A 16,074-nucleotide genomic window follows, 5' to 3' on the forward strand; every position below is an offset into this window, starting at 1 on the left:
TTTAAGGGTCAAGTGTTAAGTTTTCAGAGACAACCTTTACGAGTTAGGATTAAAAAAACCATCTGGTGCAGGGATTCCTCCTTCAAATGGATGAACTTCAGGAGAGAGGAGGAATTTCCTATCATCTTAAGATCCCCATTGGAGGCTTAAGGAAGTAGCTCAAAAATGGAATTTATCCCCCTGCTATCTATTACTCCTTTTATCGTCCTGACCAGTCATGAAAGAAAGTGAAAAAGACATATTGGAAAGACGAGGAATAGGGAGATGGTAAGGTTTTTGTTCTGGAGGCTGAGTGTGCAAAATGTAAGCTCTCAAATTAGATAGGAAGAAGCAGCAATGCTTTTTAGGGGGCCCCGCGTAACGCATTACAGAGGGATGTCTGCATGATGTAAGAAGTGGCAGGTGGGTGGAAGGGTGAGGAAGCCACCTGGAGGAGGTAGGCCAGGGCCAAAATCCGAGACAGCTCCCCTCCCTCCCTAAACAAGCTCGCCTAAGTGACACTTCCTTGCGTCCCAGGAAGTGACGACCAGCCAGGGTAGACGTCGTGACTCCCGGGGCGCAGCCACTCTGGGGGTGCTGCGGCGGGCGCCTGGCGACCTCTTCCGCCGACCCGGTTCCCAAGGAGGCCGCCCGGTGCCGGGCACCTAGGCGAGCCGCCTGGCCGGAGCGCCTCGCACAGCGTTCTGGAGCAGCGCCTCCGAGGCTGCTGGCGCTTTTAGGGGCTTTTGTGCCCTCTGCCCAACTATTCAGTGACCCTGAACCCAACGGCTCCCAGGAGAGGGCTCAGGGGAGCACAGAAATTGAGAAAGCTGGGAAACGTGGGAGGACGGGATGAATTTAAGAATGGGAAAAGTCCTGAGACAGGAGATAGGCGGTGTCGGATCCAGGGTAGGATCGTACCCATTCTTCCCGCATGAAAAGGACAAAAAGAGGACCACTCAATTGCATCAGCGCCCTGTCACCTCCCCCCGGCAAAACCCAAACATGAATCAAACTAAAAACCACCAGAAGCTCTGAGACGACCGTACTCCGCGGGTGGGGCGAGAAACAAAAATAAACACGGGGACAGGCGGGCGAGGGAGCGCGGGAGGAGGAGGAGGCGGCCCCGCATCCCTAATGAGGGAATGAATGGAGAGGCCCCCTCGGCTGGCGCCCGCCCACCCGGCGGCGGCCGCCAAGTGCCTCTGGGCGCAGCGTGCCGCGCCCGCCGCTCCTCGCGCAGCCGGCTCGGGCAGCTCCTCCCGGCTCAGGCGCGGCGGCTGTGGCGGCGGCGGGGACCGCGCGGACCGAGCCGGGACGGGGGCGCCGGAGGCGCGGGGCGCCGGGAGCGGGGGGCGCCGCCGCGCTGGGCCCCGGGCGCGTGGCTGCGGCTCGGCCGGGCGGCGCCGCTCACCTGAGGCGGGGCCCTGGGCGCGGCGCGGGCGGCGCTGTCAGGGCCGCAGCTCCCGGCTCCCGGTCGCGCTCGGCGGGCCGAACCAAGCAGTGATTTGCGGCGCCGCTTCACCTTCGGCCATGGCCGGGAGAGCCTAGCGGGGCCCGGACGCCGCCCCCCGGCTCCCGCCCCGCCTCCCAGCCTCGGCGCTGCATCCCGCCGGCCTCGCCGCCCGGCCCGCGCCGGGCAACCGCCCTAGCCCGCAGCCCTCCCTCGCCCCGGCTCGCGTCCCCCGGCGGCGCCGCCGCGGGAAGCGGCTCCCCCTCCCCTTCCGCAGCGTCCTCTCCCCCCGCTCCGCCGCCGGGGCCGCTTGTTGCACCGCCCGCGGCCTGTGGGAGCCGCTCGCCCCGGCCCGGCCCCGGCCTCGCGCCCGCGGCCGCAACCCCTGCCGCTCGCTCCCGGGGCCCGCAGCCCGGCCCGCGAGACCCCGGCCCGACCCCGCCGCCCGCACAAAATGTCGGCCCGGACGCCATTGCCGACGGTGAATGAGCGGGACACGGAGAACGTGAGTAGCCGGAGCCTCCCCGGGAGCGGCGGGGCCAGACGCTCCCCGGACCCCCGCTTCACCTTCCGCATGGGCCGCCCCGGGTCCCCAGAGCGGCCACCCGCCGCAGGGTGTCCACCTGGCGCCCGGCGTGACCCTCGTCCCGGGCTGAGCCCCCATCCTCCCTTCCAGCCCCATTTCACTGCTTTCCCCTGAAGGGTGAGGGTGGGGGCACCGTAAGTGGAGCCCTCCCCGCGGAGGTGGTCCTCCGGGAGAGGATGGGGTGATGGAGGGCGACAGGCACAAGGAGATGGCAGAGTGGGCATCCCGGATGGCTTTATTTCCACGCGCATTCCGTATCCCCACCCGAATGTTTGCTTTATGATCACAGACAAGTCATCCGACTGCCTCTTTTCCCTTGCTTTTCTGGCTCTTTCGGTCCTTTGCCCTCCCACCCGCCTGCATTGCCCCATGACTTTGCTTTTTGTAACACTGTGTCCACATTTGGGTCTTGGGCACCAAACGGGGAAGGTCGGGAATGGAAGGGACGAGAATGGGAGTAGAGATTGGATGTGTGTGTTGGTGTGTCCCGAGTTTCTACTGCTGTGTGATACTCTTCTATAGAGATGAGCAGAAGAATTTCACCATCAGCTTCTGTGGCCCCAGGGTTACAGCAAAATGTTTAAAAGCTGTATGAAGCCAACGGCTTTTGCTTCTCTTTCTCAAGTCGTTGGTAATAATTCAGGGCAGGTTTTACTTTAAATACCTCTCCTCCTCCTTGGAGTGTCACACGGTGCATTTCTTTGAAGGAAGGATTTTCTGTGTCTTTGATCAAATTGCCCTCAGGAGTTTTTATCTAGATGCAGATGTCCCTGGTGTTTAAACTCTTGAAAACCGAAAGAACCAGATCAGTTGTATTTCCACATTCTGAAAAGTGCAATTGTGTGTGTGCGCGCGAGTTCCTTTGTGGGAAAGCGTTTAAAAATAATTTTTTTTAAAGCCCTCATGACCTGTAAAGAGGGCCTTTGCTGATCTTTCTGACTGGGTTTGCGTACCCCTTAGAGGGGTGCTAAGTTTTGGTCGGCTGTCCAATTTCTGATTGTCTAGTTAACTCCTTGACTCTCCAGCTCTTGGTGTACCACTGCCTTCATAGGATTGGTAAAATAAAATAATGAAGGGTTTTGGCGTTCTTAAACAAAAGATATGAGACAGAAGACATACAAACTCACCCCTGAAGTGTTGGAGGGAGGTATAAACAGATTTTTAAATCTTGGAGAGTAGGGGAGCACAGAAACTTGATATACGAAGGGAGAAGAAATTTTGGTAAGGTACTATTGTAGAAGACCCAGGAAGAGATTTCAGAGTATGCTTTTGTCTTGTCTAGTGTCGTGCATTTCAAATGGTAAAGATACAGTGTAAGGCTGCTGTTACCGTAACTTATAACTTAGTTTACATCGTAACTGTTTTTAAAAGCCTCCTAATTGTTTTTAAAAATATAATTGATACATAATTTTGATTGAGAGATTGAAGAAGGTGACGGACAAAGGTACAAAATTGGGTTAAAGTTGATTTTAAAGCCAAGGTAGCACAGAATTTTTCTAACAGAAAATCTTTAAAAAGCCGTGTCATTCAGTATGAATGAAAAGTAAGACAGATGATGACCTTTGTTTTTATTAGCAAAACACTCTGTGTGTTTTTAACCTAGGAGAGGTGGAAAAATACATTGTTTTTATTTTCTTCTGGATTTTGAATAGTATAGCTCTTTCCACAGTTGTATGAATAAGGTGCTTTATACAGACATGAGATAGCATTATAGAAATCTGAATCAGGGAATAGTACAAAATGCAGCATCACTTGTAAGACCAAAAAAAAAAAGGGGGGGGGGTTCAGTTAAGCAATAACAGTGTGCTAAATTTTGCTGTACCTTCTGAAAATGATTATGCTAAGTAAACTGATTTGCTCTGTTTCTGAGCATGTTATTTCAAAGTCACTTTTATGATCTTGTCCCTTGTTGTTGGTTGCATTGTGCATAACTATAGCTCCGTTTAGCTTCCTTTACCCACATCCTGATTTTCTCCTAATTGCCATGCGAAGTACCTATTATACTGTGGCTGTTAATTTATCAATACGTATGCACTCAGTTTTGTTTTTTGAGCTGGAAGGGATAGAGAAGCAGTATTTAAGACAAGGCCTCTCCCCTCAAAGAACTTAAGAAGAAAGGTAAATATAGTCCCAAAGAAATAGTGTACATTAGAAAGCTGTGTGTAAATAGGGCTAAATTGGTTTATAGGTGCTATAGGTGTTTATCAAAGGGTCACCAGTGATGGCTATTAAATCACCATTTGTGTCTCTCTCTGTTCTCTGGTTGGTAGTAAATGTCATTACCCATTCTTGCTTACCTCTCATCAGTGAAATAAAGGAACATATCTGCTTGTTAGCTAATATATTAAGGCCAGTATGGTAATCAAAATGAACATTTGTTTGAAGTTGTTTTCAGTTAAATTGACACATTTTAAAAAATGGTTGTGAAAATCTACATTCGTGTGACTATTAAATGCTTGTAAGCCTTTTGGAATATTAAGGACATAACTAAAAACATTTTATTACTGCCAAAAATATTTTAATTTAAACAAATAAGGTAATTAAAGAATCTTTGAATTGTATTGTCATTTGCAGTTATTATAAGCATTTTAGTCATGTGAATGGATTTGGTATCCTTGGGAATATGTGATATCTACCCTTCCCCATGTCACTAATATATATTGAGGATATATAAGTAAATGTTAATATTATGTACATATTAAACAGTTCAGAAGAAGAATGTTGCAGCACTGTAACATTAGTAGTAAATATTCTGCTCTTTACTACTACTGTATCTAGTAGAGCGAGAAAGAATTGCTTTTCTCTGAGACCATTCTGTGTGTATTTTTTCAGGAGTATTTTCTTAGATGAAGGATTTGTGTGTGCATTATTAATAGGCCTCAAATGGCTAAATACAACAGAACAACTGATGATTAACTTTAAAGGCAATGAATACTTCGCAGTGAAGTAGAAAACATATGTTGTAGATCATAGAATTAATTTATGCAAAATGTGTTTGATTTTAGGTTGTAAAGTGTAAGTCCAGAAAGAGAATGGGTATTTGAAATATATATATATATATTTTTTGCTTCTGTTAGATTATACTTGGATAATTCCAACGTGGATAGAGAGAATATATTACCGTTACTCTTATGTACTTTTAAATGGAGCAAGAATTGTTTTCATGTTTTAGAAAAACTCTAATTTTGCTAATTTTTATGCATCCAAAGTGTCCCGACTAGCTTTCTGTGGTGAAATTTTGATCAGTATGAAGGAAATTGATTTGATTCCTTCTCGGGATGTTTTAAAATTGACTTTGGTTAAATTTATTTTGAAACTTTTAATAACAAAACTCTTGATGATGATTGTTTTCATAGATCTGAATTTCACTGTGATGGCTGGAACAACTACCAAGGTGGACATTAGTAGTTTGAAAAGGCAAGAGTGAAGCATGCTTTTGCCACTACTGCTGGGTTTTCTCAGTTCCCTGTGCATACCTCTCATGTCACAGGACCTATCACATTGCCTTCCAATTGCTGATTTACTTTGTCTCCTTTGTTCTGTATCGCCAGTGCCAGTACAATGACTAGTAGTAATATATAAGAGATCAGTCCTATAATATTCCCCTTTTGAATTTTTTCATTTGTCATCAAAATATATTAGTGACCCTGGGATCGGTAGATATTACATACTACAAAGCTTTCAGAGAGTGAAGTGACCTGCCCAAGGTCATAACGAATATCTGATGTCTTCCACTGTTGCTCTACTCACGTTATTGCTTCTTGAGGTTTTTGGTTTGTTTTGCTTTTGTCTTAGAGATTTCAAAAGAACATGTGCGATGATATGAGATACTTCATTGGTTGAAGAACAGGGTATGCCATGCTCATCTCATTCCTGAACCTTTGCTATTTTCTCTGTCTGGAGTGCCCTGTTCTTTTCCCCTTACCCCAGACTTACAAGTCCCTTATGGCATGGCTCATGTTTTTAAGAAGACCTCTGAAATGATTGCAGCCAGTGCTGCTGTCTGCTGTAGCTGAACATCTGTGTATGTATAGGCCATACCACTGGTCTCCAAAGTGGGTATGCAAGACGGTCTATTGTGAGAAAAAAATGTCTTTGCCTTCTATCATTTTCCTTCTGAACTCAATGCTATTACTAACTCTCCTTCTTCTCCTTCTCCTTCTTATCCTTTTAAAGCTCAGGTTGTTTAGAATCAGCCACATATTTTAAATTATTATTTTTTTTACCATTCCCTTTTCCATCTCAGACTTTCCTTTGGAGGTCATTTTCCCTTTTCCTGATAGCATCTTCAAAGTTCTTTTGGTAAAGGATTGTTAGTCATAAACTTTCTTTTTTAAATATGAAAATATTTTTTGTCCATTTTCTTGAAAGATAGCCTTGCTCAGTCTCCTATTCTAAGTTGATATTCCATTGTCTACTTATTTCCATTGTTTCTGTTCAGAAGTCATCTGCCAGTAGGTATACATGTCTTTTCTGTCTGTCTCTTTTTAAGATTCTTTTTCTTAGGTGTTATATTTTCTCTACAGTGTATTTAAGTATGGATTTCTTTTCTTCTTGTTTGCTTCTTATGTCTTTGAATTCATATTCTTTTTATTAGTTCTGGATACTTACCATATATTATCTTTTTGAACATTGCCTTGTTTCTGGTCTCTTTAGAATTTTATTTTGGTACTCTGATTAGATTATGTTGTACCTTAACTCTTCCATATGCCTTAACTTCTTTTCTTTTCTTTTTCTTTTTTTTACTTTTTTTGGGTTTATTTATTTTATTTATTTATTTATTTATGGCTGTGTTGGGTCTTCGTTTCTGTGCGAGGGCTTTCTCTAGTTGTGGCAAGTGGGGGCCACTCTTCATCGCGGTGCACGGGCCTCTCGTTATCGCGGCCTCTCTTGTTGCGGAGCACAGGCTCCAGATGCGCAGGCTCAGTAACTGTGGCTCACGGGCCTAGTTGCTCTGCGGCATGTGGGATCTTCCCAGACCAGGGCTCGAACCCATGTCCCCTGCATTGGCAGGCAGATTCTCAACCACTGCGCCACCAGGGGAGCCCCTCTTTTTCTTTTTTTAAATGAAGTATAGTTGATTTACAATGTTGTGTTAGTTTCAGGTGTACACCAAAGTGATTCAGTTATACAGATTCTTTTTTTCATTCTTTTTTCAGATTCTTTTACATTATAGGTTATTACAAGATATTGAATATAGTTCCCTGTGCTGTACAGTAGGTCCTTGTTGTTTGTCTATTTTATGTATAGTAGTATGTATCTGTCAATCCCAAATTCCCAATTTATCCTCCCTCCCCCTGCCCTTTTTCCCCTTTGATAACCGTAAGTTTGTTTTCTATTTCTGTGAATCTATTTCTGTTTTGTAAATAAGTTCACCTGTATCATTTTTTTTAGATTCCACATGTAAGTGATATCATATGATATTTGTTTTTCTCTTTCTGACTTACTTTACTTGGTATGGTAATCTCTGGGTCCATCCATGTTGCTGCAAATGGAATTATTTCATTCTTTTTTTAAGGCTGAGTAATATTCCATTGTGTATATATGCTGCATTTTCTTTATCTATTCATTTGTTGATGGACATTTAGGTTGCTTCCATGTCTTGGCTATTGTAAATAGTGCTGCTGTGAACATTGGGGTGCATGTATCTTCTCTGGATATATGCCCAGGAGTGGGATTGCTGGATCATATGGTAACTCTATTTTTAGTTTTTTAAGGCCCCTCCATACTGTTCTCCATAGTTATGCTTTAACTTCTTGATTCATTTTTTCTGTGAGTTATTGTGTCTTTGTACTACAAGCTGTATAATTTGTTTAGATCTAAACTCTGTGGATTATATCTTTCATAAATTTTGGAAATGGAGCAGCCATTATCTCTCTGAATATAGCCTTACTACTGTTCTCTCTAGTGTTTCTGGTCCTCTGATTAGATATGCTAAAATTCTCTTTCTATGCTACATATGTCTTAGACGCTCATCCATTTTTTCCCCCTATTTCATTGTTTCCCTGTACTGTAATCTATAGTACAATCTGCTGTACAATTTTTGCGTGTAACATGTTTAGGTCTATCTTTCAGTTAACTAAAACTCTTTAGCTGTATTTAAATCACTGTTAACCTTTTTGTTGAATTTATTTTTTATACTGGGAAAAAGCACATAACATGAGATCTGCCTTTTTAACAAATTTCTAAATGTACAATACAATATTGTTAACTGAGGCAGAACCTTTTCATCTTGCATGCCTGAAACTTTATGTTCATTGAACAGCTCCCATTTTTCTCTCTCTCTAGCCCCTGGCCACCACAATTCTACTTTCTGCTTCTGTAAGTTTGACTGCTTTAGATACCTCATTTAAGTGGACTCATGCAGTTTTTTTTTTTTTTGAAGTATAGTTGATGTACAATATCATGTAAGTTACAGGTGTACAGTGTACTGATTCACAATTTTTAAAGGTTATACTCCATTTATAGTTATTATAAAATATTGGTTATATTCCTTGTGTTTTACAATATATCTTGAAGCTTATTTTATATGTAATAGTTTGTATCTCTTAATCCCCTACTCTATATTGCTTCTCCCCTCTTCCCTTTCTCCACTGGTAACCCTAGTTTGTTCTCTGTATCTGTGAGTCTATTTCTTTTTTGCTGTATTCACTAGTTTGTTGTATATTTTAGATTCCATATATAAGTGATAGCATACAGTATTTGCCTTTCTCTGTCTGACTTATTTTACTTCGCATAATACCCTCCAAGTCCATCCATGCTGCTGCAAATGGCCAAATTTCATTCTTTTTTATGGCTAAGTAGTATTCCATTGCATACATATACACCACATTTTCTTTGTACATTCGTCTGTTGATGGACACTTAGATTGCTTCCATATCTTGGCAGTTATAAATAATGGTGCTATGAACATTGGCATGCATATATCTTTTCCAGTTAGTGTTTTTGGTTTTTTTTCGGGTATATACCCAGGAGCTGAATTGCTGGATCACATGGTAGTTGTATTTTTAGTTTTTTAAGAAACGTCCGTATTGTTTTCCACAATGGCTGAAACACTCTACCTTCCCACCAACAGTGTAGGAGGGTTCCCTTTTATCCACATCCTCACCAACATTTGTTATCTGTGTTCTTTTTGATGGTAGCCATCCCAAAAGCTGTGAGGTGATATCTCATTGTGGTTTTCATTTGCATTTCCCTGATGATTAGCAATGTTTAGCATCTTTTCATGTGCCTCTTGGCCATCTGCATGTCCTCTTTGGAGAAATGTCTATTCATTTCTTCTGCTCATTTTTAAATCGGATTTTTTTTTTGATATTGAGGTGTATGAGCTGTTTATCTTTTAATTTAATTTTTTATTTTACATTGGGAGTATGGCTGAGTTACAATATTGTGTTAGTTTCCGGTATATAACTAAGTGATTCAGTTATACATATATATATATATATATATATCTCCATTCTTTTTCAGATTCTTTTTCCATATAGGTTATTATAGAATATTGAGTAGCGTTCCCTCTGGTATACAGTAGGTCCTTGTTGATTATCTTTTATATATAGTAGTGTGTATATATTCATCCCAAACTCCTAATTTATCCCTCCCCCCCCACCCATGTTTCCCCTTTGGTAACCGTAAGTTTGTTTTTGAAGTCCGTGAGTCTGTTTGTGTTTCTGAAATAAGTTTACTTGTATCATTCTTTTTAGATTCCACATATAGGTGATAGCACATATTTGTCTTTCCCTGTCTGACTTACTTCACTTCGTATGATAATCTCTAGGTCCATCCATGTTGCTGCAAATGGCATTATTTCATTCTTTTTTTTATTGCTGAGTAATAGTCCATTGTATATATATGCCACATCTTCTGTATCTGTTCATCTGTTGATGGACATTTAGGTTACTTCCATGTCTTGGCTATTGTAAATAGTGCTGCAGTTAACATTGGGGTGCATGTATCTTTTCAAATTATGGTTTTCTCCAGGTAATATGCCCAGGAGTGGGATTTCTGGCTCGTATGGTAGTTCTATTTTTGCTTTTTTAAGGAACCACCATACTGTTCTCCACACTGGTTGTACCAACTTACATTCCCACCAACAGTATAGGACGTTTCCCTTTTCTCCACCCCCTCTCCAGCATTTATTGTTTGTAGACTTTTTGACGATGGCCATTCTGTCCAGTGTGAAGTGATACCTCATCGTAGTTTTGATCTGCATTTCTCTAATATTTAGCGATGTTGAGCATCTTTTCATGTGCGTTTTGGCCATCTGTATGTTTCCTTTGGAGAAATGTCTATTTAGATCTTCTGCACATTTTTTGACTGAGTTGTTTTTTTTTTTGATATAGAGCTGCATGAGCTGTTTGTATATTTTGGAGATTCATCACTTGTCGGTCGCTTCGTTTGCAAATATTTTCTCCCATTCTGTGGGCTATCTTTTCCTTGGCTGTGCAAAAGCTTTTCAGTTTAATTAGACTCTATTTATTTATTTTTGTTTTTATTTTCATTACTCTAGGAGATGGATCCACAAAGATATTGCTGTGGTTTATGTCAGAGCACCTAACAAAGACCTAGCCATACAGCATGTCCACTTGGTATTCTTTATCTGTCTTAAAAAGAGCAACACTAATTGTTTAAAACAAACATAAGGAAGTTAAGCCATTCTTGGACTTCTTGAACATGACTATATCTACTTCCCAACCTCACAGTTTGTGGGGCTATGTTTGCTTCTAAGCGTTTTATAGTATCCAGCATTACATTTAGGTCTTTAATCCATTTCGAGTTTATTTTTCTCTGTGGTGTTAGAGAATGTTCTAATTTCATTCTTTTACATGTAGCTGTCCAGTTTTCCCAGCACCACTTACTAAAGAGACTATCTTTTCTCCATTGTGTATTCTTGCCTCCTTTGCTAGTACTTTGTTGAGGATTTTTGCGTCTATGTTCATCAGTGATATTGGGCTGTAACATTTTTTGGGGGGGTGTATCTTTGTCTGGTTTTGGTATCAGGGTTATGATGGCCTCATAGAATGAGTTTGGGAGTGTTCCTTTCTCTGCAATTTTTGGAAAGAGTTTCAAAAGGATAGGCATTAATTCTTCTCTAAATGTTTGATAAAATTCACCTGTGAAGCCATCTGGTCCTGGACTTTTGTTTGTTGGAAATTTTTCATCACAGTTTCAATGTCAGTACTTGTGATTGGTCTGTTCACATCTATTTTTTCCTGGCTCAGTCTTGGAAGGTTGTACCTTTCCAAGAATTTGTCCATTTTTTCTAGGTTGTCCATTTTGTTGGCATATAGTTGCCTGTAGCAGTCTTTTATGATCCTTTGTATTTCTGTGGTGTCAGTTGTAACTACTTCTTCCTCATTTCTAATTTTATTGATTTGTGCCCTCTCCCTTTTTTTCTTGATGAGTCTGGCTAGCAGTTTATCAATTTTATCTTTTCAGAGAAGCGTCTTTTAGTTTCATTGATTTTTTCTATTGTTTTCTTTGTCTCTATTTCATTTATTCTGCTCTGATGTTTATGATTTCTTTCTTTCTACTAACTTTGGACCTTGTTTGTTCTTTCTCTAGTTGCTTTGGGTGTAAGGTTAGGTTGCTTGTTTGAGATTTTTATTGTTTCCCCAGATGCTTGGATCACTATTAACTTCGCCCTTAGAACTGCTTTTGCTGCATCTCATAGGATTTAGACCGTTGTGTTTTCATTTTCTTTTGTCTCTAGGTATTTTTTCATTTCCTCTTGATTTCTTCAGTGATCCATTGGTTGTTTAGTAGCATATTGTTTAGCTTCCACATGTTTGTGTTTTTTGCAGTTTTTTTCTCATAGTTGATTTCTAGTCTCATAGTGTCGTGGTTGGAAAAGACGCTAGATAGGATTTCAGTTTTCTTAAATTTACCAAGGCTTGTTTTGTAGCCTAGCATGTGATCTCTCCTGGACAGTGTTCCATGTGCACTTGGAAAGAACGTGTATTCTTTTTTTTAAAGAATATTAAAAATCTACATATAATTTATTCTTAAAGTATACTTTTGGTAAAAATAATCACAAATATTAAAAAAAGTTCTGCATTTTAGTTTTTGGGTAATAACGCAATTCTATTCATCATGGTGCTAAATTCATTTTTGTTTTTGTTTTCTAATTAAAATTTTTTTTTGTAGTTGATTTAAAATGTTGTGTTAGTTTCTTCTGTACAGCAAAGTGAATCAGTTTTGTACATGCATATATCCACTCTTTCTAGAATGTGTATTCTGATGCTTTTGATGGAATGCTTTCTATATATCAATTAAGTCCATCTGCTCTATTGTGTCACTTAAGGCCAGTGTTTCCTTATTGATTTTCTATCAGGATGATCTGTCCATTGATGTAAGTGGGGTTTTAAAGTCTCCTACTATTACTGTGTTACTGTCAATTCCTCCCTTTATGTCTGTTAATACTTGCTTTATGTATTTAGGATTTCCTATGTTGGATGTATATATATTTACAATTATTATATCTACCTCTTGGACTGATCCCTTAATCATTATGTAGTGTCCTTCTTTTTCTTTTGTAACAGTCTTTATTTTAAAGCCTATTTTGTCTGATATAACCGTTGCTACCCCGGCTTTCTTTAGATTTCCATTTGCATGCAATACCTTTTTCCATCCCCTCATTTTCAGTCTGTGTCTTTATATATGAGGTGAGTCTTTTGTAGACAGCATATATATGGGTCTTTTTGTTTGTTTCCATTCAGCCGGACTGTGTCTTTTGATTGGAACATTTAGTCCATTTAAATTTAAGGTAATTATTGCTGTGTATGTTCTTATTGCCCTTTTGTTACTTGTTTTGGGTTGTTTTTATAGGTCTTTTTTTTCCCTTCTTCTTTTGTTTTCTTCTCTTGTGATTTGATGACTATCTTTAGTTTTATGTTTGGTATCCTTTTTCTTTTTTTGTGTGTATATCTATTATAGATTTTTGGTTTATGGTTACCATGAGGTTTTTATTTAGCAACCTGTATATATGTGATTGTTTTAATTTGCTGGTCTCTTAATTTCAAATGGATTTTGAAAACCCTGCTTTGGTACTCTCCTCCCCTCACAACTACTGTTTTTGATATCATATTTTACATCTAATTGTTATGTGTATCCCTTAACTGCTTATTGTGGATATAGATGATCTTACTACTTTTGTCTTTTTAACTTCCTATTAGCTTTGTGCCTGGATGATTTCCTACCTTTTTGTTATATTTGCCTCTACTGATGAGCTTTTTCATTTTGTAATTTTCATGTTTCTAGTTGTGGCCTTTTCTTTTTTCACTTAGAGGAGTTCCTTTAATATTTGTTTAAAGGTGGTTTGATAGTGCTGAACTCTTTTAGGTTTTGCTTATCTGTAAAGCTTTTAATCTCTCCATCAAATCTGAACAAGAGCATTGCTGGATAGAGTATTTTTGGTTGTAGGTCTTTCCCATTCATTACTTTAAATATATCGTGCCACTCCTTTCTGGCCTGCAGGGTTTCTGCTGTAAAGTCAGCTGATAGCCTTATGGGAGTTCCCTTGTATATTGTTTATTGCTTTTCCCTTGTTGCTTTTAATGTTGTCTTAACTGTTTGCCATTTTAACTACAGTGTGTCTTTGTGTATTCCTCTTTAGGTTAATCCTGTATGGGACTTTCTGTGCCTACTGGACTTGGATATCTGTTTCTTTCCCAAGGTTAGAAAAGTTTTCAGCTATGATGTTTTCAAATATGTTCTCTTCCCCTTTCTCTCTCTCTTCTCCTTCTGGGATCCCTATAATGTGAATATTAGTGTGCTTGATGTTGTCCCAGAGGTCTCTTAAACTGTCCTCATTTTTTTTTCATTCTGTTTTTCTTCTTTTCTCTTCAGCATCAGTGATTTCCCCTACTTTGTCTTATGGTTTGCTGATCTGTTCCTATTTATCATTTAGTTTACTGTTGATTGTTTCTAATGTATTTTTGATTTCAGTTAGTGTAATCTTCATCTCTGTTTGGTTGTTCTTTATATTTTCCAACTCTTTGTTAAAAACTTCTAAGTTGTCACTCTGTGCATTCATTCTTCTTCTGAATTCTTTGATCATATTTATGATCACTACCCTGAACACCTTCTTGTGTAGATTGCTTCTCTCCAGTTCACTTAGTTCTTCTTCTGGGATTTTATCTTGTTTCTTTGTTTGAGGTTTTATCTTATTTCTCTATCACCACATTTTACCTAAGATACTGTTTTTATTTTTTTTCTATCTGGTAGGTTGATTATGTTTCCCAAGAATTCAGTTCCTCTCATCACCCAAGCGATATGCTCTAGGAGTTCCCCCTATGAGGGCTGCATGGGTCCTTCTGTTGCTGTGGGCTGTGTGGGCAGTCTGATAGGCTTGGTTGACTCCCAGTCTGCTAGTTTGCCAGGCCCTGCTTTGTGAAGAGGCTGCTGGCCGCTGGTTAGTGGTACTGGGTCATGAAGTGGCTGTTTACAGAACCCCTAGGCTCCCCGGAGCTTATGCTGGCTCACTGATGGGCAGAGTCAGGATCCCGAAGACTCTGGGGCTGTTGCCCACTCACTGGTGGTTGAAACCAGGTCCTGGGGTTAGTGCTGGACTGCTCGCAGACAGCACCAGGTCCTGGAGTTTGGTTGCCTAGGGATCCCAGAGCTGGTCACAGGTCATTGGTTGGTGGGGCTGGTTCCTGACAGAGTTGGATATGGGGTGTGGGGTGTCCTGAAGCTTGTGTTGGCCCCGATAATGGGCAGGGCAGGGGTCCTGCTGGTCTCAGGGCAGGGTCTGGCCTGCTGTGGGCAGGCTGGGCCTGCAGGCTGTTGGATTGTCATTTTCTTGCATCTAGTGCCTGCCCCCTGGTTGGTGAGGCTGCTCCAGAGGCTAGAGCAAGCTTTCTGGAAGGCAGCCGGTTGGGGCAGTAGATTCTGGAGCTGGTGCCTGTCCACTGGTGGTTGGATTTGAGTCCTGGGCCCTCTGGTGGGCAGGGCCATATTTGAGGCGTGTCTAGAGGTGCTGTGGGCTCAGGAGGTCTTTAGGCAGTCTGTTTGCTGATGAGTGAGACTGTGTCCCCACCCAGTTGCTTGGCCAGAGGCGTCCCACCACTGGTCCTACAGGCTGTTTTGGGGGACACAAGTCTCAGTGCTGATGAGTGGGTGGAATTCCTCAATGGCACCCACCAGCACAAGCATTCATGAGGTAGAAGGGGTCCGTGGTGTGAGCTGCAGCTGCCCCCCACCTCTCTGGGAGACTCTCCAAGATCAGCAGATAGGTCTGGTCCAGGCTTCTATCAAATTACTGCTTTTACCCTGGGTCCTAGAACATGTGAGATTTTGTGTGCGCCCTTTCATGGTGAAGTCTCTATTTCCCCCAGTCCTGTGGGGCTCCCGAAATTATGCCCCGCTGGCCTTCAAAGCCAAATCCTCTGGGGGCTTGTCTTCCTGGTATAAGACTCTGGGGCTGGGGAGCCTGACATGGGCACAGAGCTCTAACTCCTATGGGAGAACCTCTGGAATGTAATTATTCTCCAGTTTGTGGGTTACCCATCTGGGAGTATGGGACTTGACTATATTACAAGTCTGCGCCTCCTACCTGTCTTGCTGTGTTTCCTTCTTTATGTCTTTAGTTATAGAAGATCTCTTCTGGTGGGTTCTGGTCCTTCTCATTGATGGTTGTTCTGCAGATCATTGTGATCTTGATGTGTTCTTAAGAGGAGGTGAGCTCAGGGTCTTTCTACTCTGCCATCTTGGTCCTACTGGACTCATGCAGTATTAATCATTCCATGACTGGCTAATTTAATTTAGAATAGTATTCTCAAGTTCCATCCATGTTGTAGCATGTGACAGAATTTCCTTTCTTTTATGGTGGAAAAATAGTCAGTTGAATGTGTACCTTTATCTATTTAGCTATTGATGGACATTTGGATTGTTTTCATATCTTGGCTATTGTGAATAATGATGTAGTGAATGTGGGAGTGCAAATATCTCTTTGATATTTTGATATTTCTGATTCCAGTTCTTTTGAATAAATACCTAGAAGTGGGATTGCTGAGTCATAGGGTAGTTCTATTTTTAACTTTTTGAGGAACCTCTGTAC

At 41.5% G+C, this 16,074-nt stretch overlaps 1 protein-coding gene across 10 annotated transcripts in view; it reads left to right on the forward strand.

Moving 5' to 3' along the window:
- The first annotated feature begins 1,165 nt into the window (after positions 1 to 1,165).
- Positions 1,166 to 16,074, forward strand: part of MARK1 (microtubule affinity regulating kinase 1) — a 145,419-nt gene continuing 130,510 nt past the window's right edge. For 2 of the 10 annotated variants that reach the window (XM_082426499.1, XM_082426496.1), the window contains exon 1: positions 1,176 to 1,937. In XM_082426499.1, the coding sequence (XP_082282625.1) occupies positions 1,887 to 1,937 (51 nt within the window). In that variant the 5' untranslated portion in view covers positions 1,176 to 1,886. Of the gene's footprint in view, positions 1,938 to 13,629; positions 13,690 to 16,074 lie in introns of all 10 variants that reach the window. The other 8 variants (XM_082426504.1, XM_082426498.1, XM_082426501.1 and 5 more) reach the window with 8 other exon arrangements.

The sequence above is a fragment of the Balaenoptera physalus genome, assembly GCF_965194825.1.
Source record: "Balaenoptera physalus genome assembly, chromosome: 1".
In the NCBI taxonomy this organism is placed as follows: Eukaryota; Metazoa; Chordata; class Mammalia; order Artiodactyla; family Balaenopteridae; genus Balaenoptera; species Balaenoptera physalus.